This window comes from Cavia porcellus, unplaced genomic scaffold, assembly GCF_034190915.1.
Source record: "Cavia porcellus strain 051 isolate PalLab524CR breed Dunkin Hartley unplaced genomic scaffold, mCavPor4.1 scaffold_18, whole genome shotgun sequence".
Lineage (NCBI taxonomy): Eukaryota > Metazoa > Chordata > Mammalia > Rodentia > Caviidae > Cavia > Cavia porcellus.
Window position 1 is genome coordinate 43,004,468 of NW_026947501.1, and position 21,460 is coordinate 43,025,927.

Consider the following 21,460-nt stretch of genomic DNA (forward strand, 5'->3'; position numbering starts at 1 on the left):
CCCAGGGAACTCAATGGTGTCATTCATTAAATCAAGCTTGAGAAACACAAAAGAAAGCTAGGGTAGAGAATAGCTTCCTTAGATACTTCTACCAAATATTTCCAGTGACCCTCAAAGCCTGGCTGCATCTGAGGAACCAGCTCTGCAGCTGGAGTCACAAAGAGGAGCACTTGCCCCACACTTCTCTTTTGCTGGGAGGTTTATGTCATGGCTTGTATCACTGTGGGAGGGGCACTATAATCCTGTTGACAGTAGTAAATTGCAAAGTCTTCAGGCTGCAGGCTACTGATGGTGAGAGTAAAATCTGTCCCATATCCACTGCCACTGAACCTTGATGGGACCCCAGATTTCAACCTGTTTGCATAGTAGATCAGAAGTTTGGGAGCCTGCCCTGGTTTCTGCTGATACCAATTTAATTCATTGCTAATACCCTGACTGGCCCTGCAACTGATGGTGACTGTTTCTCCCATAGATGCAGCTGTAGATGGAGGCTGTGTTAACTGGATGTCACATCTGACCCCTGAAATGGGAAACGACAAGCATCAATACAATTATTTATGGTAAAACAGAAATTCAATGTATTGTCAGTCTATGGTGAACACACCACTGAGTAAATTCCTGGTGCTGCCATTCCTTACCTGGGACCCAGAGCAGCAAGAGCCCCAGAAATTTAGTGCAGACCATCATGTCCATGCTGTGTCCTGACTGGGACTGAACCTGCACAGGGTGAGACCAGCTGTCTGTTATGAAGCCCTCATGTAGCTGGCTGGGCTGTTGGGATATGCAAATCAGCAGAGTTGGAAGGGGTTTGGCCCAGCTGCAATGCTGGCCCATCTCAGTGTGGGCTCAGTGTTTCCTGGGGTCCCTGTCCATATCAGGGCAGCACAGATTTGCCTGAAGACAATGTGTTTCTCCCTTCGGCCACAGGACAGTGTCTGGTTGCTCTCCCATGAGTAGAGTGAACTGCATTTCTCGCCTTTCAGATCACAGTTTACTAGAGGGTCAGGTTCCCATGTTATGATTCATTTGAAAAGAAGGAATTAAGGGAACCAAAAAGGCTGTTTCAAGCTTAGAGTCTATAAAGGGAAGTAATGAGAAGAAGAGAAGCCCAATATGTGAGCTCTGTGAATTGCTCTGCGTTCCTGTACTCATCATCACAGCATGACTATGACAATAGGGGAGGACATGAGCAATGCTGCTGTGTGGCCCCAGAATTCCCCCAAACATACACACAAGCACGTGTTTCCACCTCTCTTCAATCAGTGGCAGTTCTAAGGTCCATCCAGGTTCCTGCCATCAATTTTCTTTTCAGGATAAGTTAGAATGATTTCAGTGACAATGCAAGAATCAGCACATACTTTAAAATTTTAAACAGAACTCTGGGTGTCAGAATATTTGGGAATGGTGCAGCAGGTTGGATACATTAGAAAGGGTTCAAATTCTTTCCTCCTGCTGTGGGAATCTCAACAGAAGTAGTTTTCAAGTCTGGGCCTAAGGCCTCCTGATCTCCAGATGGCTACATTGTGACTGTGCCTTAAGTAACCTCACAACTGCTTCTGGAAGAAATCCAGACAGAGCTTTTCACCTCACCCTCCCACTTAAGGTGTATGAAAATCTTTCCCAGTAGCTCTCCATCTTCCTTGTTCCTCTTTATGTCTCACTCCTGAGGTGGGCACATGAGCCTGGTAGTACCTATTCCTGTCCAGGCTGGAAGAGGCTCATCTGCATTTGCCCTGCACAGCAGGTCACAGCTGCTGCTGAACAAACTAAAGCAACCAGCAATGACTTCAATGAATGTGTTACATTTTTAATAGGCCCTTTAGAAAATGAAAAACTCCATATTTCTAACTTATATTGGAGGGAGAATCACAATCCAAACATAAACTTTGTGCCCTGTGTTATGAATGAGCAGGACTCTAGGATCACAAGAAGAAACTTCCTCCTTATTCAAGTGCTAGGGTGGCTTCAGGAATTAAGGAAATGTGGGCAGTGACTTTAAGGTCTTAACAGATTTCAAGCACTATGGTGAATGGTAGAGATTTGGAACAGGGACATAAAACTGGCCTGAGTTCTGGCTTGTAGGCTGGAGAGTGCCGGGCTCTGGACTCAGGTTATGGAAGAAGCAGCTGCTCCACTGATCCATGGTGCTGAGGAGCTGGGTGAACCACAGACCCTGCCCATAGTGTGCCTGGCAAATTATGCTGGGGAGGAAAGTTCTCAACACTCTGGGTGCTGACCAAGCTGAGAACCAGAAGGGGCAACACTGTGGCAGACCAGGAACACAGATCTGACCTGGCTCTGTGACCTAAAGATTCTCAAATCTGTTCTCACTGCTTCTGAGGAGCAGAGGCCAAGAAGACAATCAGCAAACATCCTCATTCCAGAGTTTGACTAACTCAGCTTCGATTAACTTAGAAAAATTAAAAGTGTGCTTTATATACATAAATATGTAGCTCGCTCTTTTGCTGCTTGAAGGTAATACATTAACTACTAATTTAATGTAGTAATAAATGATAGTTGTAGTTGCTTTTGTAACATATGATTTTAAATCCTTGCAAATTGCGATTGAATACTGAGAGCCCAGATTTGGCACATTACTTCCCAATCTTGCCCAACTGCAAATTCTGAAGGATATGAATCTTCACTGGCTCTCCTCAGCGCCTGTGAAACAAGCAGAGACCTCAGTCATTGAGGAGGGTGCTGGAGTATAGCAGGGCAACAGATCTACAATCATGGCCCCTCTTCCCTTCCTGCTTCCTTCCTCTAAGTGACTCACACAAGACTTCTCTTCTGCATCTCTCAACAGAGTCAAGATGTGAGGCATCTCTCCCCTCTGCCTCTGAATGCATGAGGCCACTTCACTGGTGTTTCACTCTCAGTTGGCCACATTCAGAGTTACAGTCCTTGCTCTCTCACCCATCCTGCCTCACTGCTGACCCAGAGACTGCTGAGAAGCTCATCATGTGCAGGTGCATTACGAGTCCCAAAGTGAAACAGGAAACACTGAGGAACAGGCAGGTGGGAAAAACCTCGCTCATGCTGCACAGAGGCCCCCAGCAATGTGAGCTTGGAGAGCTGGGCAGAGAGTTCCCTGCCTTAGTGGCTGCCTAATGTCAGAGCATCACTGCTATAGTCCTTGTGTTTGTAGAGTCAGTGCTTTTAATGTGGAGATATTCTCCATCTAACGGAGGATTTTTACCATAGCAGACTATTAAGTTTGGTACCCTAAGACCATGACTGAATCTTTTCACCTGTATTCATGAGCTGATCTTATTCTACCAATTACCAGACAAAATTCCATGGAAAATCAAATGATTCCTCTTAATAAATGACCCTAACACAAAGGAGAAAAGACCAGTAGTTCAGTTACAGATCTAAAGAGATAATGACCATAGGACAGTGACCATAACATGTGTAAGCCACATGATATGATATATATTTAGTTTTGGCAGAGACCATCAGTCCCTGAAGACCCTGAGAAAATGTCTCTAGACCAAAGAATCCTGGAACAGATGTATTAAGACCAGCCCATCCTTTCAATCCCAGAGCCCCTTCCAGAGCAGCCTGTGAGAACCCAGCAGCTCCCCTGCTGGCACACTGAGCAGTGTTGAGTGGTTGCAACTGTGGCAGCTGAGATGTGAGAAGGCTGCACCTGCTTCAGGGTGATTGTTGTCCTGAGACAGTGAGCAAATTCTGCTAAGAGCTTGTGACCAGCATCCCTTTTGGGGCTCATGCAGAGAAGCTTTAGAGGGTGCACAGCAGGGTCTCTAGGTCCTGAGCAGGGGGAAAATTCTCTGTCATGCAGTGACCAAGCCACAGGTCTGCTGAATATATCATTATAATTTTTTTTGTCTTTTTCATTTTTATCAGTACCAGGGATCGAACTCACGACTGTCTGCTTACAAAGCAGGTGCTCATGCCGCTGAGCTAAATCCCCAGCCCCATTTTTTTTTTTGTATAATTTCCAGCCTTAAGGGAGGAAAGTCTCCCAAAGATCTGATTCTTATATTGCTGGTTTACTTTTATATTGTCTATGAGACAAAAAAGAAAACTGTCAGTAAAGGTTAAGTGAATTAAGTGAAATCCCGTTGTGTATGCCAGCCCTGTGATTTTTCCCTCAGTCCTTGCAGGGTGACTTCAGTGGCCATAGTGTTTAGATCACGTGGTGAATGATCACAATGACCTTCGCTGGTCAATGGATAAACAATCTCATATCTCCAGACACTGTATCCAGAGCTTGAATTCATTCCTATGTAACAATTTCAGAGTCTATTCTAATTAATCTGACTTACATAAATATTATGTCCTGCACTTCGGACTGTTACAATGGAAGCTAGTTTGACTAATGTGACACAAGATGCTGTTTGAACTGCTGTTTTCAAGGACCTTGCACAGAGGCCTGGGAGGGCAGTTGTTAGGTATCATAGCTAATTTCTACCCATGTGAAACACTGTTGTGCTAAAAGGTCCTAAGATAATCATTTTCATCAGGAGTTGATCATTTTAACTGCAAGTAATTGTTGGTTTAATTGGTTAAGATTTTACTTAGTTAATATTTGACTGTAAACAAAAAGAGAAAATTCATTAAGTTATTTATTAACACTTACTAGTTACCACATTCTTGCCATGTTTCTGTGCTTGACATGTTTTAGAACATATCTTTGTTAATAGCGACCACTGCAAATGCCAATGGTAAAACAAATGATATTAAACTTACTAAGTAGGAGGTTAAGTATGAACATCGTATCACTGGGATGAGGAAGGAGGGGATGGGGTAAACAGAGGGAACACAGTGTATGCCTCAATCTGAGCTATTTCTGGAAAACAATAGTGCAGCCCTAAAGACTGGGTCCCTAGAGAGGTTGCCACCAACAACACTGCAGCCATCATCATGGGAAAATCAAACAGTGTGCTGGGTTTCCTAGCTCCTCTATGCCATCTAGATTATGTTTCCAAAGATTTGACCCTGCTTTGCACAGGGCAACATGTGAAAATAAATAAAAGAGATGTGTTTCAGCATGAAATGAAGCAGGCTCTTTCCAAGACCAAAGGTAGCCTGCTGGGCACTCTCCTGAGCAATAGAGAAAGAACCCATGTTAGGTTCAGTGAAACATTAAATGACTCTAAGTGATAGAAACAAAAACATGGAGAATTCTAAATTTTTATGTCAAATCTAGTTAAAGTTAGGAGCAAAACATTGTAAAAATTCCTCCCTATGTTTTTAAAATAATAGTAGACTTTTATTTCAAGAAAATCTGTACATTTATGGGATTGCTGAGACAGAATCAATACATCAAAAGTTCCTATGCCAAAACTATCTTACAGCCAAGATATTCCAAACAACCATAGAAGGCAATAAAGGAACTTCATCACTAAAATGATGTTATTCAATATTTTTAAATTGTGCTCTTCCCTATCACAGTGTACATTGAGATTAGCCTTCAGAAAGCTTCTATAGTGTAAAAGCATGGTTTTGTCATTCTGGAAAAGGGAAAACTACAGGAATGATAAAACACAAATTATTTATGGGAAATTGGGGAAAGAGAATGAAGGGAGATAATTTTTACAGCAGAGGGATTTTAGGACAGTGAAACATTGTTGCATCACAGCAAAATGCTGCATGTGTGCTATTTCACATTTATTTATCCTATGAACCATGAAGAGTGCATCCTCATGTGAACTACAGATTTTGCTTTATATCATCTTAATTTTTTTGTAAAACCTTGAACACTGAAATTGATGATAGCTTGCAAAACCCTGTGGGCAGGGTTGTAAGGGCCACCTCTATATTTTAAATTATTCTATAGATTGGAATTTATTCTAATTGGAAGCAATGCTTTAAATTTTTTCCTTATTACTCATATAAGGGCTTCTCCATTGCTGTTTGAATCCAAAATGATGCCATTACCTATACTGCTCAGAGTTGTTCATCTCTGTCCTTCATTGAATCAGGACAGGAGCTGTGCTGTCTGGGCTGCTGGGGCTGAGGAAAGGGAAGAGATTTAGGGTGTGGAGGAGAATAATCTAATCTTTTAAAACCTCCAAGGAATTTCCATGACTGGCTGGTCAAAGAACTGCTCTTAGCAGTTGGACACAGCAGGGGTGGCATCTGGGGCATCCCAGTCTCACACTTCTACTTCCTTGGCTGGTTTTTGTTATGAATTGTATCACCAAGGGAGGAGTAACATAACACAGTAATAAGTTGCAAAGTTTAGACAGTCTTCAGGCTGCAGGATGCTTATGGTGAAAGTGAAATCTGTCCAAAACCACTGCCACTGAACACAAAGGGACCTCACTCCATACTGTCTGCACACAGATCAGCAGTTTAGCTGCTTTCCCTTGTTTCTGTTGGTAGCAGTTTAAACCAGCATCAACATCCTCACTGGGCTTACAAGTGATGATGACTTTGCCTCCTATAGATGCAGACAAAGAGAATGGAACCTGAATCATCTGGATGTCATACCTGGCACCTGAGATTAAAAACATAGCAAATATGAGCACAATCATGCTGATGAAGGACCTAACTGAGGATCCAGGCAGCTTTAAATGCACTGAATCACTAGAAAAAAGTTTTCCTCACCATGGAACCACAGCAACAGGAGCCCTAGTGGCTGAGGAAGCATCCTCATGTCCATGCTGTGTCCTGACTGGAACTAACCCCTAAACAGGTTGTGACAGTCTCTTAATCAGTTGGCTGTGTCCTGAGCACATGTAAAACTGTAGGGGCTGGGCAGGGTTGTGCACACCTGCAAAGTTGGCTCTTCTCAGAAGTAGCTGTTGTTCTCTGGGTCCCATTCCAGGCTGGCACAGATTTCCAGCAGAGAACATCTTTCTCCCCTCCGCCAGACCAGAATCAAATTGCTCTCCCATGAGTAGAATGAACTGTTTTTCTCTTGTTGGCTCATTGCACACTTTGCGTCTCTGAATAGATATTGTCTCTCTAAGTTCTGTCCTCTTCATCTCTGAGTTCACGAGGTTACTTCATCCCTATTTCACTCAAGGGTGCCCACATTCAGAGCTGTGCACTTTGTTCTCTCACCCCTGCATCATTGCTGACCCACAGTTCACCTCTAACAATCCTCCTAGTACAGGCATCATTGTTAGTCAGGGGCATTACCAATGATAAAGGCAAATTGGAGGTCCTAAGGAACTGCCTGATGAGGAAGTGCTGGCCCACTATATCCAGCAGCCCCAGCCATGTGAGCTTAGAGAGCTGGGCAGAGGTCTCCCTGTCTTAGAGGCTCCCTTTTGGGAAAGCATCACTTCTAGACCCAACTGTTTCTAGGATGAGAGTTCAGTGCTTTCTTTATTGTAGAGTCACTTGCAATGTAGTGGAAGATCTTTAATATCCACCCTATTCATTTAAGAACCATAAAGCCTTGATTACATCTTTTCACCAGTATTCAGGAACCTGATCCTATTCTGTCCATTACCACACATGATTCTGTATAAAATTTAATTAAGTCTACCTCTTAATAAATCATGCAACTACTTAGAATAAAAGGCTGATTGTTCACCTGGAATTCTGAAAAGATAATGGTCACAGGTCAGTAAAGTCTTGACAATGATGTAGCTGGGAAACAGAAAGGAGCCCAGTATAAATTGCAGTGTGCAGTGTAGGAAGTGTTTTGAGCTGAGGACTCCTTGTCCAGTCCTGTGAACCCAGGCCCATTCTCCCCATGCTAGAGCAGGCCCTCAGAACCCAGCATCTCACACAGCTAACACACTCAACAGTTGTCTAGTGGTTGAAACTATGCATTTGAAACATGGGAAGGCCCCAGAAATGCTGGGCTCCTGCAAATCAACTTCTATCTCTTCCTCGTCAGGTTCTTCACAAGCTGTGAAGAATGGATTACAGCGGGCCTGGAAACCTAGGTACATCAATTCATTCATGTAGCTTCATGTATAACAATTTCAATGGTTGTCAGTCAACAACGGCACTGGGTTTTTATTGTGAAGAGTGTACGTCAAGGATAGATGCATAACAATGCTCCTGTGGAACACAGCAGTGCTAGACTAGTCAAGGGCTTGGTTGCTGGTACATTGCTGGATCTGCTGTAGGCAATGTTATTAATTCACATGTAACACATTCTAGAACGTATCCCAGGGGATTGCTGATCTCCAAAAGAAAGAGGAGGTGATAATATATTAAGCTTATGAATAAAGCATCCCTAACAAATTAGAAATGCTTTGTTTCTGACATGTAAGTTCAAGTTGAAGACAAAAAATATCAATGTTGTTCAGATTTATCCGTTATATTTCATTTTTTTTTAAAAAATGTAGTTCTTCAAGGCTATGCAATTTTGCTAATTAACAGTGGATTTTCATTTGAATGAATTGGTTTGTTTTAACATACACTTATTCTTTTGTCTAAAAAGATACTTCCGGCTGTTCTCCTAGTTTTCAAACTTTAGTTACTCTGCCCCAACTATTTACTGCTTTATGACTGAGATAATGCATTTTTTTCTTAGACTATGGTGAATCAAATAAGCCATAAATTCATTATTTTAATATTTACTAGTTATCATGATATTTGTCCCTAGGCCAATAAACAAAATAATAAACGTATTGTTTATATTAAATTCCCAGTTAACACTTTGTGAAAATCAAAGATGAAACAAAACACAAACCTGTCCCCGAGTCAATGTGTCACTCACAGTCTCCCCAGCAAGAAGCATTCTGGCTCAGTAGGTGAAATGCAGATGCTGTGCACACTGGACACTCTGGAACTCAGACCCCTGCATCGCATGGGCCCTGTCACATGGGCCTCACCATGCTCCTGTCACAGCCAAAGCTATAGCACCAGAACTCAGAGGTTGAGAGCCCCAAGTGCATGGTGCAGTGATGCACCTGCCTTGGGTTGATCACAAGCCAGAGGCAGGGACCAAACTCTGTTGAGGGCTTGAGGGACAGGCAGGGCTGTGAGGACATGTGGAGAAACAACAAAGGGGAAGAGAACATTCCATCTTCTGAACAGAAGGCCTGGTCTGTGTCATGAGTGTCACACAAGGCCACCTGCTTGATGAAAAGATGATATTTAATTTCATGGTTAAGGAAAAAAAAATCCCAAAGACTGGTTTTTATATTATTGATGTATTTTTCTACTATAAAATGGTAAAAAAAAAGTCTGTCTTTCTTTCTTTCTTTCTTTCTTTCTTTCTTTCTTTCCTTCTTTCTTTCTTTCTTCCAAGTCACAGTCTCACTATGCAGTTAAGACTGGGTATGAGATCGCTATGGAGCCCAGGCTGTACTCCAGTATTTTGAACTCAAATGCAGTTGTTCTGTCACAGTTTAGCAAGTACTAGAATTGCTAGTGTGCACTTCCATGCCCAACTGGGAAAAAAAAAAAAAAGTACTGTTAAAGCACTGAATCGTCTCCATACAATCTCCTGATCTTTGCAATGGGGTCCCATGGCATGCTTTGGTCCCATGATTGTGCTGTGGTGCTTTCAGCTTGGACTCAGTCATGGGGTCATGTGGTGCCTCTGTACCACTAAGGACTTATGCTGAGTATAACACAGGAAAGTTTCCTGATCACCATGGAGAAACAGCTTCTCATCTCCATCTCACTGTGGGCAGTGCTTGATGCAGAAGCAGGGAGAATCAGTGCTTGGTAGGACAGAGAGGAGCAGATGAATGACTTAGGCTGGGTTTCCAGTACAAGGGCCAGACTTTTCATTAAATTTTGATAACAGAAGCAGTTCATGATTTGTATTTGTTCATGGGATAAGTGTCATAAATAAGAAAAACAATGTGATTCAGAACAGAGGCCAATAGCTCACACACCTACAAAATAAAGCTCCTCCTCACCTTTCCCTGACATTTGGGCTTTATAGGTCTCCAATTTCCCCTGTGTGATACTCTCCAGCATATTCTCCCTTGTGCAGAACATTGGTCAGTAAGCCCGTCAGACTGTTGTCACTTTGAAAAGTACCTGAGAAAATCAAGTGAAAATAAGAAACTGTATATTTTGGCTCATGGATTCAGAGGTGTCAGTCTGTGGTGACTGGACAGCCATCACTTTGATGCCATGGACAGGAGCAATATCAAAAGAGGAGTGAGAGGTGTAGTATAGGATGACGAGTTTTAAATCAAGGGGGAGGATTCCGGGGGAAACAAATGGGAATGTGTCCTTTATGGTAGTGCTTTAGAATTTAAGCATTTAACATTTTTTAGATTACACTCCACATACATCATTGATATGATTTTCTTCAGAAAATTCTAAGCATGCGTACCCTAAAATATCATGCAATGAATATATGTACAACAAATATACTAATGGAAAAGATCAAATTATAAGTAACATAACATTTATAATTGAGATTAACTATGTACTGGAGGGTAGACCTGTGGAACTGTAGAGATCATCAAACCAAATAAATGTTAGTTTCCTAAGTGCATAATGAGTGCTGGGGTCACATGAGATGATTATCTTACAGCAATTAATTCATATAAATGAATGAAACTGCTAATCAAGAAGAATAAAAGAAAGATTCACCATTGCTTATTATTATGAATGTTTTGATCATTTAATAGATTTCAAGCCATAAAAAAGAGAGGAAGGAAGAAAAAAAAAAGAGATGAAAAGGAAGAAACAAAAGTAGCCATAAAACAAATCCTCTAGCAGATTTCCAAGGAAAATTTGGGTGGATTATTTTGTAGGAGTAGAATGATGAAGAACAGCAGGATACAAATGAAAATGAGACTCACAATCACCCGAGCCCAGCCTGTTTTGCTGCCGTGCCTGGCCATCAGTGTGCAGAGGAGGAGCTGGGCAGATCTGGGGTGCCTTCATCGGCCTCTCTGTGTGTCTGGAGGACTGTGGATATCTCTGCCAAGACGGTTGGAGCCCCTCCAGGCTTCCAGGTGCAGTGAAGGGGAGAGGTGGGTTTGAGGCTTCTACATCTGCCTCTCCATCCCGGTTGCACTTGGAGAACTGCTGAGCTCCCAACGGGTGGGTGGTCCCACACTATCCCCAGAGCCCAGCCTCTTTTGCTGCCATGCCTAGCCATCGGTGTACAGAGGAGGAGCTGGGCGGATCTGGGGTGCCTGCATCGGCCTCTCTGTGTGTCTGGAGGACTGTAGATATTTCTGCAAGAAGGGAGGGATCACAGGTTCCTGAGGCACCACGGCCTGTGGTGAGTACACTAACCCGGTTAAGATTGAAGAACTGTGGAGCTTCCAAGGGGCAGGTGGGCGCACAGTGTCCCTGAGGCCCAGCTTGTCTGGAACTGCGGAGTTCTGAGCAGGCAGAGGAGGGCTTCTGGTTCTGCAGGCCCAATGGCTTGGGGTAGTGTGGTGCCAGAGTCTCAGTAGCTGCAAACATAGAAGGGGATTTTCAACAGATACTGAGAAAGCTTTCAAATAACACTTGAAACACAGAAACATAGGAAAATAACAAAAGGAAAGACCAAATTACAACCTCAAACCTCCAGCCCATCTCAAGAAACCCTAGGAGTGATGTATATAGAAGAAAATATATCCCATCCACCTCATATATCAGACACAATAGCTACTGAAATTGACAAGCAACTCCAGGAAGCTTTAAAGAAATTCACACTCGAAATAATCTCCCAGATAAAAGAAGAAATGATAAAAGAAGTGAAAGAGATTCTGAATATATATAAAGAAAACACAGATAAAAAATTGGAGGAACTAAACAAAAAGATAGAATCCCTAGACGAGCAATATAAGAAACAAACAGAATATATAATGCAGATGCACAGAGATATACAGGAAATAAAAAACTCCACTGAAAGTTGTAAAAGCCGCCTTAATGAAAGTGAAGATAGAATTTCAGACCTTGAAGACAGGATTGCAGCTAGTGAACAGGAAAGGAAAGATCTTTTGAAAATAACAAGGAATCAGGAAACAACAATTCAACAACTGCAAGATGATGCAAAGAAGAATAATATAAGAATGATAGGGATTAATGAAAGAGAGGAAGAAAATATGAAGGATGTCAGGAGGATATTTAGAGAAGTAATAGCTGAAAATTTCCCAAGCATGAGATCAGAAACTGACATCAGGATCAGTGAAGCATATAGAACTCCAAATAGTCATAACCAAAATAAAACTACACCCAGACATATAATAATCACCATCCCAGAAATCCAACACAAGAATAGATTATTAAAAGCTGTCAGAGAGAAAAGACAGATCACTTATAAAGGAAAACCTATCAGAATCACAGCAGACTTCTCAGCACAAAGGATAAAGTCAAGAAGAGCATGGAGTGAAGTATTCCAGATCCTAAAGCAAAATGATTTCCAACCTAGAATGATGTATACTGCAAAACTATCATTCAAAATAGATGTTGAAATACGATACTTCCATGACAAAGAACAGCTGAAGAACTTCATGAACATCAAACCAACCCTGCAAAAAATATTGAAAGACAGTTTAGATACACAAAGGAAAAAACCACTAAGCAAAGCAAATAATTAAACAGAACAGAAAGATAAAGATGCAACAGCAGAGAGATAACATTCCTACAATTAACCAGCATTTAACAGTAATAACCATTAATGTAAATGGTCTCAATGCACCAATCAAAAGAAACAGACTAGCAGAATGGATCAAGAAACAAAATCCAAACTTATGCTGTTTACAGGAAACCCATCTAACCCAGAAGGATACTCACAGACTGAAAGTCAAAGGATGGAAAACAATTTTTCATGAAGCAGGAATCCAAAAAAAAAGCAAGAGTAGCCATTCTGTTTGCAGACAACGTGAACTTTAAACCAACAATGACCATAAAGGACAAAGAAGGTCACTACATACTCCTAAGGGGAAAACTCCAAGAAGAAGAGATAATTATCTTAAATACATACGCACCAAACTCCAGAGCACCCAGTTATACAAAACAATTATTAACAGAAATGAAAACTCAAATTATCAGTAACACAATTGTAACAGGAGACCTTAATACGCCATTGACACCAAGGGACAGATCAACCAGACAGAAAATGAGCAAAGAAATAACAGAACTGAATCACACCTGTGAACAAATGGGTTTGATAGACATATACAGAATGTTCCACGCAACAACATCAGAACACATTCTTCTCAGCAGCACATGGATCATTTTCTAAAATAGACCATATATTAGCTCAGAGAACATATTTAAACAAATGCAAAAGAGTTGAAATCATCCCTTGCATGTTATCGGATCATAGCGCTCTGAAATTAGAAATTAATGATAAAAGATACTGCAAAAATCCCGCAAACACATGGAAACTGAATAACACACTCTTGAGCAATCAGTGGGTCACAGAAGAAATTAAAGAAGAAAATACACAATACCTAAAAGAAAATGAAAATGCAGATACAACTTACCGGAATCTGTGAGATGCAATGAAAGCCGTCCTGTGAGGAAAATTTATTGCACTGAGTTCCCACATCAGGAAAACAGAACGAATACAAATAAATAACTTAATGCTACACCTCAAACAGCTAGAAAAAGAAGAGCAAGTCAAGCCCAAAGCCAAAAGAAGAGAGGAAATTATAAAAATCAGAGCAGAAATCAATGCAATAGAGACTAAGAAAACAATCCAAATAATCAACGAATCAAAGAGTTGGTTCTTTGAAAGAATAAAAAAAATCAATAAGCCCCTAGCCAACCTTATTTAAAAAAGGGAAGAAAAAGCTCAAATTCATGCAATAAGAAATGAAAAAAGAGAAATCACTACAGACCCAATAGAAATACAGAAGATCATCAACAACTATTTCGAAAACCTCTACTCTCAAAAGTTTGATAACACAGAAGAAATAGACAGATTCTTAGAAGCATATGAAGTACAAAAGCTAGATCAAGAGGATGTAAAACTGTTTCAATCTCTGCTAATGAAATTGAAAATGTAATTAAGTCCTTAACAACCAAGAAGAGCCAGGCCCAGATAGATTCACTGCAGAATTCTACAAGAAATGCAAAGAAGACCTAATGCCGTCACTCCTCAATCTATTCAATGAAATTGAAAGGGAAGCAATCCTTCCTAAGTCATTCCTGGAAGCAAATATTACTCTAGTACCAAAACCTGAGAAAGACCCAACTATAAAAGAGAAATATAGACCGATCTCCCTAATGAACACAGATGCAAAAATCCTCAATAAAATATTGGCAAATAGGAGGCAGCAAATCATCAAGAAGATTATACACCATGACCAAGTGGGATTCCTCCCAGGAATGCAAGGATGGTTCAACATATGCAAATCAATAAATGTGATCCACCATATCAATAAAGCCAAAAATAAGAATCACATGATCATTTCTATAGATGCAGAAAAAGCCTTCGATAAGGTCCAACATTTATTCATGATAAGAACTTTACAGAAAATTGGAATATATGGTCTTTACCTCAATATAATAAAGGCCATTTATGACAAACCAACAGCCAGCATCATACTAAATGGCCAAAAATTGAAAGCCTTTACTTTAAAATTGGGCACAAGACAAGGATGTCCTTTATCACCACTCCTATTTAATATAGTACTGGAAGTACTAGCCAGACCAATTAGGCAAGAAAGAGAAATAAAAGGTGTAAAGATAGAAAAAGAAGTAGTTAAATTATCGTTGTTTGCAGATGACATGATACTCTACATAGAAGACCCCCTAAACTCCATTGAAAGACTCTTTGATACAATAAATAAATTCAGTAATGTGGCTGGATACAAAATCAATACTCAGAAATCAATAGCATTCCTATACACGAACAACAAAATCACAGAGAGGGAAATAAGAGAAACTGGACTATTCACATTAGCAACCAAAAAAAAATGAAATATTTAAGAATTACTCTTACAAAAGATGTGAAAGACTTGTACAGTGAAAATTATAATACACTGAAAAAGGAAATAGAAGATGATCTCAGAAAACGGAAAGACATCCCTTGCTCATGGATAGGAAGAACAAACATTGTGAAAATGGCCATTCTCCCAAAACTGTTATACAGATTCAATGGAATCCCAATAGAAATAGCATCAACATACCTTATAGATCTAGAGAAATCACTCCTAAATTTCATCTGGAACCAGAAGAGACCTAGAATCACAAAGGCAACTCTAAGCAGCAAAGACAAAGCAGGAGGCATCACAATCCCTGACTTGAAATTATACTACAAAGCAACAGTAGTAAAATCAACATGGTATTGGAATCAAAACAGAACCGAAGATCAATGGAATAGATTAGAAGATACAACCACAACTACAAACACACTCAACCACCTTATCTTTGATAAAGGAGCCAAGCAGATTCAGTGGAAGAACGACAGTCTCTTCAATAAATGGTGCTGGAAAAACTGCTCTCCATTTGCCGAAAACTAAAGCTAAACCCATGTCTATCACCATGTACTAAATTAAAATCTAAATGGCTCAAAGATCTGAATATTAAAACAGAAACACTAAATCTATTGGAAGACAAATTAGGTAGAACACTTGGAGACATAGGAGTAGGTAAAGAATTCATGAACCGGACTGAAACTGCACGGGAAATACTTCCCAGAATTAATAACTGGGACCACAATTTATTAAAAAGTTTCTGCATGTCAAAAGAAATCTCCAGCATAGTGAAAAGAAAACCCACAAACTGGGAAAAAAATTTTAGTGAACTCTCTCTCAGATAAGGGACTCTTGTCTAAAACACGTAAAGAATTAAAAAAAAAAAAACTCAGACCTCCAAAATTCAAAGATCCAATCCAAAAATGGGCATCTGAGATGAATATGCAATTCTCAGATGAAGAAATGCAAATGGAAAATAAATACTCATCATCATTGGTCATTAGAGAAATGCAAATTAAAACCACACTCAGATACCATCTCACTCCTGAAAGAATGGCCAGGATCAAGAAAACCAACAACAAATGCTGGAGAGGCTGAGGGGAAAAAGGAACTCTCCTGCACTGCTGGTGGGAGTGTATACTGGTACAGCCTTTGTGGAGATCTGTCTGGAGATTTCTCAAAAAGTTGGGATTGGAAATCCCATTTATTCCAGCTATTCCACTTATAGGTATATTCCCAGAAGAACTGAAAGCATCATATCACAGTGATATATGTGCACCTATGTTTATAGCAGCACAATTGTAAGTAATGATTCAAATATATAAAAATATGTGATAATCATGATTCCCCATTATGTGGCCTTGAAGCCTTATAAAGTTTTCACTCATTAATTAGAAAGGCTTTATTCTGGGCTTCTTGATATGGAAACATTTGAAGGTATAGTATATGAAGTTTTATCCAAATATTTCAAGGAAAAAGACAGACACTATGGTAACTATTATTAAGTCGGGTTATATGGTGGTGAAGTACTAGGTTGCTGAAACAGTCATGCTTTGACCTCTATTGTTATATTGTTATGTCCTGTTTTATCTCAATCTCCCCCTTATTCTTTAAAAAATATTTAGTTATTTCTTATGTTTGTTTTAATTAAGGGGAAAAGTTTTAAAAATTAGGATATATAATAGTAACTCTTTTTGATTTCCTATTAACTTGTTTTGAAGTCCTGTAATACTCCTACGATCTTGTTTTGACTGATTAGACTGTGCTCCATTCTGTATGATAGTATCAAGTTTGAGGGTATAGGCAACTACTTTGAAGGCAATAAGTTTCACTAAGATACCCATTCTGGTTTGACTATTGTCTCCTTTGGAAGTCCTGCAATGTTTACAATGCCTAAGTTTTATTGGTCTTGTTCTCTACTGTTTTGTCCAACTTTATAATATCTAATGAGATAGACAATTCTTTTTAAGGAAACAAGAGACAACGTTGATAACCACTGTTGATAACCTTGTACTCTGTTCTACACCATGTGCTATGTCTATCCTTGGTTTTGACTGACAGCTTTGTTTTGCCATATTTGATTGTATTCCCCCCCCAAAAAAAAAAGTAATAAGCACTCAGGAGTAATAAAATCCAAAATGTGTAAATTTTGTTGTAAAAAAGAGAGGGAAAAAAAGAGCTCTAACGGATATAACAGCAAGTGTGTTTAGGGGTGTTAAATAGCTGATTATATCAATGTTTTTGGATCATTGAACACAGCTATTTGCAGTCTCCCTGTTTGAATGTCCACTTTGTATTCTTTGATACTGTGATTTGAGCAACTATTTTCAAGATGATAATATGTAACCTATTAACAGGTGATTTCTTACTGTTATGTTTTTTTTTTTTTGTAGTTCTGTATTACGTGTACCCTTACACCGCTTTGTTTTGTTTTGTGTTTTTCTCTTTTTCCTCTTAAATAAAATTTAAAAAAAGAAAGAAAATGGGACTCACATATGTACTGAGTGAAACTGTGAGAAGAGATCCAGCAGTTGTGCTGGCATAGATATATGTAATACATCATATCATATATATATATATATATATATATATATATATATATATATATATAATTGAATCTCAGCCAAAATGCTAACGAATCATAAGAAAAATATTCAAATGCACCTTATTTTTATAAGCTAACATTTACTGTAATATCAGTGAGAACTGCCGCTAGAAGGAATCAATTTAATATCAGTAAAAAGAATTTGAGAACTTATTTCTGTTCAGAAAGCTAAAGCATGAGTTAATCCACATGGATAAGAACAAGACTTGTTATTGACTATTGTGTTGCATTTTACAGCACAGAAAATGTACATCTTTATAGGTATCTACTGATGTGAATCTTATCTGATGTCATTATCAGGGAAACTATTCCTAAACATGCCTGTGCAGCTGAGTCTGAGAACGAATCTAGGAATCACTCAACTTCTTATCAGCGAGTTACTTTTCAAAATCACAAGATAGTCACATGGAGGCAGAGACATTTAAGCTGAGCAGGAAGTACAGCATCTGTCCTTAAAGGAAGCAGCTGCTATGACCAAAATAGCGACAATAGACTTGGGGAGCTTTCTGCTTCAAAATAGATCCCTGTGGGACACCACCTCTAATACTGTTAACAGTCATAAACTGCAATATCCTCAGGCTGCAGGCTGCTGATGGTGAAAACAGAATCTGTCCCTGAGCCACTGCCACTTAACCAGGATAGGACACCAGTGGCCCTGCTGGTGGCAGCATAGGTGAGGAGCCAGGGAGCCCAGGTTTCTGCTGCTACCAAGCTAGGGAGCTGCTAAACTCTCAAGGGCTCTTCAGCTGAGAGTGGATGCTTCTCTTGGAGACGGGGCCAGGGAGGCTGAGACGGGGTAAAAAGTTTTATCCAGTTGAATATGAGAGTGAAAAATAAAATAGAAATGTCACCCATGTAATCTAAGTCATACCAATTGTGTTCTCAATAGAGCTAAACTCATTATTCTACATTGAACTTTAAATACAGTTCTTATTGAATAGAGAATATAGTACTGTGCATAGGATCCAAGGCTGAGAATTTTCATAGATATGCAAAAATATTCCATGTAGCCCTAACCTGGCACCCAGAGTAACAAGGGACAAAGGAATCCAGCCAGGGCTTCCATGGTGCATGCTAGGTTCTTCCTGGTGCAGGTCTCCCCAGGACTCTGGCTCAGGCAATAATATGGGCTCTGAATAGCAGGGGGTGTGGGAGGAGCATGGACAGCAGCAGGAGTGAGATGGGCTGAGCTTGCAGCTGCAGAAACACTGGGCTTTTCTTTTCCTCACTTGAGCAAGTCATGCCCAGGTGGTCAGGACGAAGGCCCTTAGGCAGAGCTACAGAATAACATTTCTCCTTGTGATCACAAAACTTGGTCCTGATGTCTTCCTGTCTTATCAAACCTCTAGAATCAGCCAGATGGCCTTCAATACAAACCTATTAAGAACAAAATCAAAACCTACAGGGACAGAGTTTCTCTAAGCTCTAACATGTCTCATTCCTCTCTAGGTGCATATGTCTGGTTGAAATAAGATTTTGTGTGAAAATTGTCTTGAAGACATTCTTTTACTTTGCACATTTGCAATCTTTCCAAAAGGTCCCTAATGCAGCCTTACTCTTGTAAAAATCCAGAAAGGGCCAAAGAGATTTAGGCTCAGCAGTGTAGGTCAGCTGACAAGCACAACTTCACAGATCAGCAGCCCTGGATCAGCCTTTCTTTAGCACACTGATATGATTTCACTGAAATCAGAAACAGAACTTTCTTTGCAAGCCATTTCTACTCCTTGAGTGATTTTGTACATCATTCTATTACACACACATCAATAAACCCAATCCCTGGCTCTTTCACTTTAACAACCTAGAAAACTTTGTTTACACCCTAATGAAGTCTCTAAAAACATCATATTCAGCAATGCAATACTAAGTATTTTATCCTTCAGAATGAATACGTAGGAATGTCCATTTTATTTACTTTTATTCAAAGTTATGTTGAAGATACTAGGAAATACAATAAGCCAAGAAAAATAATAAAATTCACAAATGGAAAGAAAGAACGGATAGCTTCACATGCTTCCAACAATAAATTTTAGATAAATCCCTGAAGACAGTACCAAAAATCACTAGAATAAAAATATTGGATGCTATAATAGGAGTCTTAGTGGTAGCAAAATGTATTATTATTTTTATATGTGTTCCATAGCAGTGTATTTCTAGGTTAGACTTTGAAAATCTTCCATACTTTAATCCAAGATTTAATCTTTCGAGAAAAGGAAATAGTATGGGCATGGGAAAACATGATTGTCTTACACAAATTGAGAAATAAAACAATGTACAAGCAGAAGACAGTGGTATTTAGTGCAATGAAAAACACTGTGTCATATCAAAATTTTGAACATATATCCTAATGTCTGTGTTTTCTGTTGAGATAATCCAAATCAAGGGTCAACCCTCATGTGGACTGTGGATTTTGAGTTTAAACTAAGTCTGATAGATTGCAACAGAATTACCATTTATGGTTTCGATATACCTAGATGTAGGGGCAGCTGTATCATAGATACCTCTGTAATTTGTATTTTGCTATGAATATAAGGCTCTAAAACTGATGAAAAGCATTAAAAATTAAGGCTTGTAAACTACTGAAGAGCTTGTCGGTTGCCATGTGATTACAAGATGATACCCTAATCCAAATACTCTAGTGTATTAATTGGTGTGCTTCATTAAATCAGGGTCAAGAAAGAGAAAAGAAAGCTAGGGTAGAGAGGAATTTCCTTGGACACGTCTTCCAGTTACCTTCAATGCCTGGATGCATCTGAAAAACTTGCTCTGAAACTGCAGACACAAAGAGGAGCAGCTGGACAGCCCAGTCTCACACTTGTGCCACTCAGGGAGGTTTATGTCATGGCTTATATCACAGTGGGAGGCCAACTCTGGTGCTACTCACAGTAATAAACTGCAAAATCTTCCGGCCGCAGGCTGCTAATGGTGAGAGTGAAATCTGTCCCAGATCCACTGCCACTGAACCTAGTTGAGACTCCAGACTCCAAATTGGTGGCACCATAGATCAGGCATTTAGGAGCTTGCCCTGGTTTCTGCTGATACCAGTTTAAGTAACTGCTAGCACTCTGACTGGCCTGGCAACTGATCTTGACGGTGTCTCCCACAGATGCAGATGCAGAAGGAGGCTGTGTCAACTGGATGTCACATCTGGCACCTGAGGTTGGAAACATAACAAATATCAGCATAAGTTTTCAAGATAAAAGAGAACCTTCCTGAAATATCAGGCAACTCTGACCATAAGGTGCTGAGTAAATTCCTGACACTGTACTTCCTTACCTGGGACCCAGAGCAGCAAGAGGCCCAGAAAGTGAGTGGGCACCCTCTTGTCCATGCTGATTCCTGACTGGGAATGAACCTACACAGGGTGAGATAAGCAGCATATTAAGAAGTCCTCAAGTAACTGGCTGGGCTCTTGGGATATGCAAATCAGCATAGGTGGAAGGGATTTTGCCCAGCTGCAGGACTGGCCCATCTCAGCACAAGCTCACTGTCCCTTAAGGTTCTTGTCCACACCAGAGCAGCACAAATTTGCCTGCTGACCACATGTTTTCTGCCTTGAGCTACAGGACACAATCAGGCTGCTCTCCCATTAGTGAACTGTTGTACTCACCTTTCAGATCACTCTTTACTTGAGGACCACAGACCTATGTTATGATCCCTTTGAAAAGGAAGAATGAAGGGAAACATATGGGTTTATTCAAGCTTGAAAATGCTCTAAAGGATACAACAGCAAGTGTGTTTAGGGGTGTTGAATAGTTGCCCATATTAATGTTTTATGTTGGATCATTGAACACAACTGTTTGCAGTCTCACTGTTTGAATGTCCACTTTGTATGCTTTGATACTGTGACTTGAGCAAGTATCTCTAAGATGATAATATGTAATCTATTAACTGGTGATTTCTTACTGATTTTTTTTTGTAGTTCTGTATTACTTGTACCTTTACACCGCTTTGTTTTGATTTGCTTTATCTCTTTTTACTTTTAAATAAAATTTAAAAAAAAAAAAACAGGAAGAGAGTAGAATTTGTGAACTCTGTGAACTTGTCTGGGTTCCTGTACTCACTCTCACAGCATAACTAAGAT

General features: G+C 39.9%; 2 gene segments (V, D, J or C); both read right to left on the reverse strand.

The window, feature by feature from the left end:
- Nucleotides 1–200: 200 nt before the first annotated feature.
- On the reverse strand, nucleotides 201–747 carry LOC100720514 (immunoglobulin kappa variable 1-39-like). The segment is given in 2 exon segments: nucleotides 201–520; nucleotides 639–747. Coding segments are annotated over 2 exon segments (375 nt in total).
- A 19,402-nt stretch (nucleotides 748–20,149) lies between these two features.
- On the reverse strand, nucleotides 20,150–20,707 carry LOC100728796 (immunoglobulin kappa variable 1-39-like). The segment is given in 2 exon segments: nucleotides 20,150–20,530; nucleotides 20,653–20,707. Coding segments are annotated over 2 exon segments (333 nt in total).
- Between the last annotated feature and the right edge of the window lie 753 nt (nucleotides 20,708–21,460).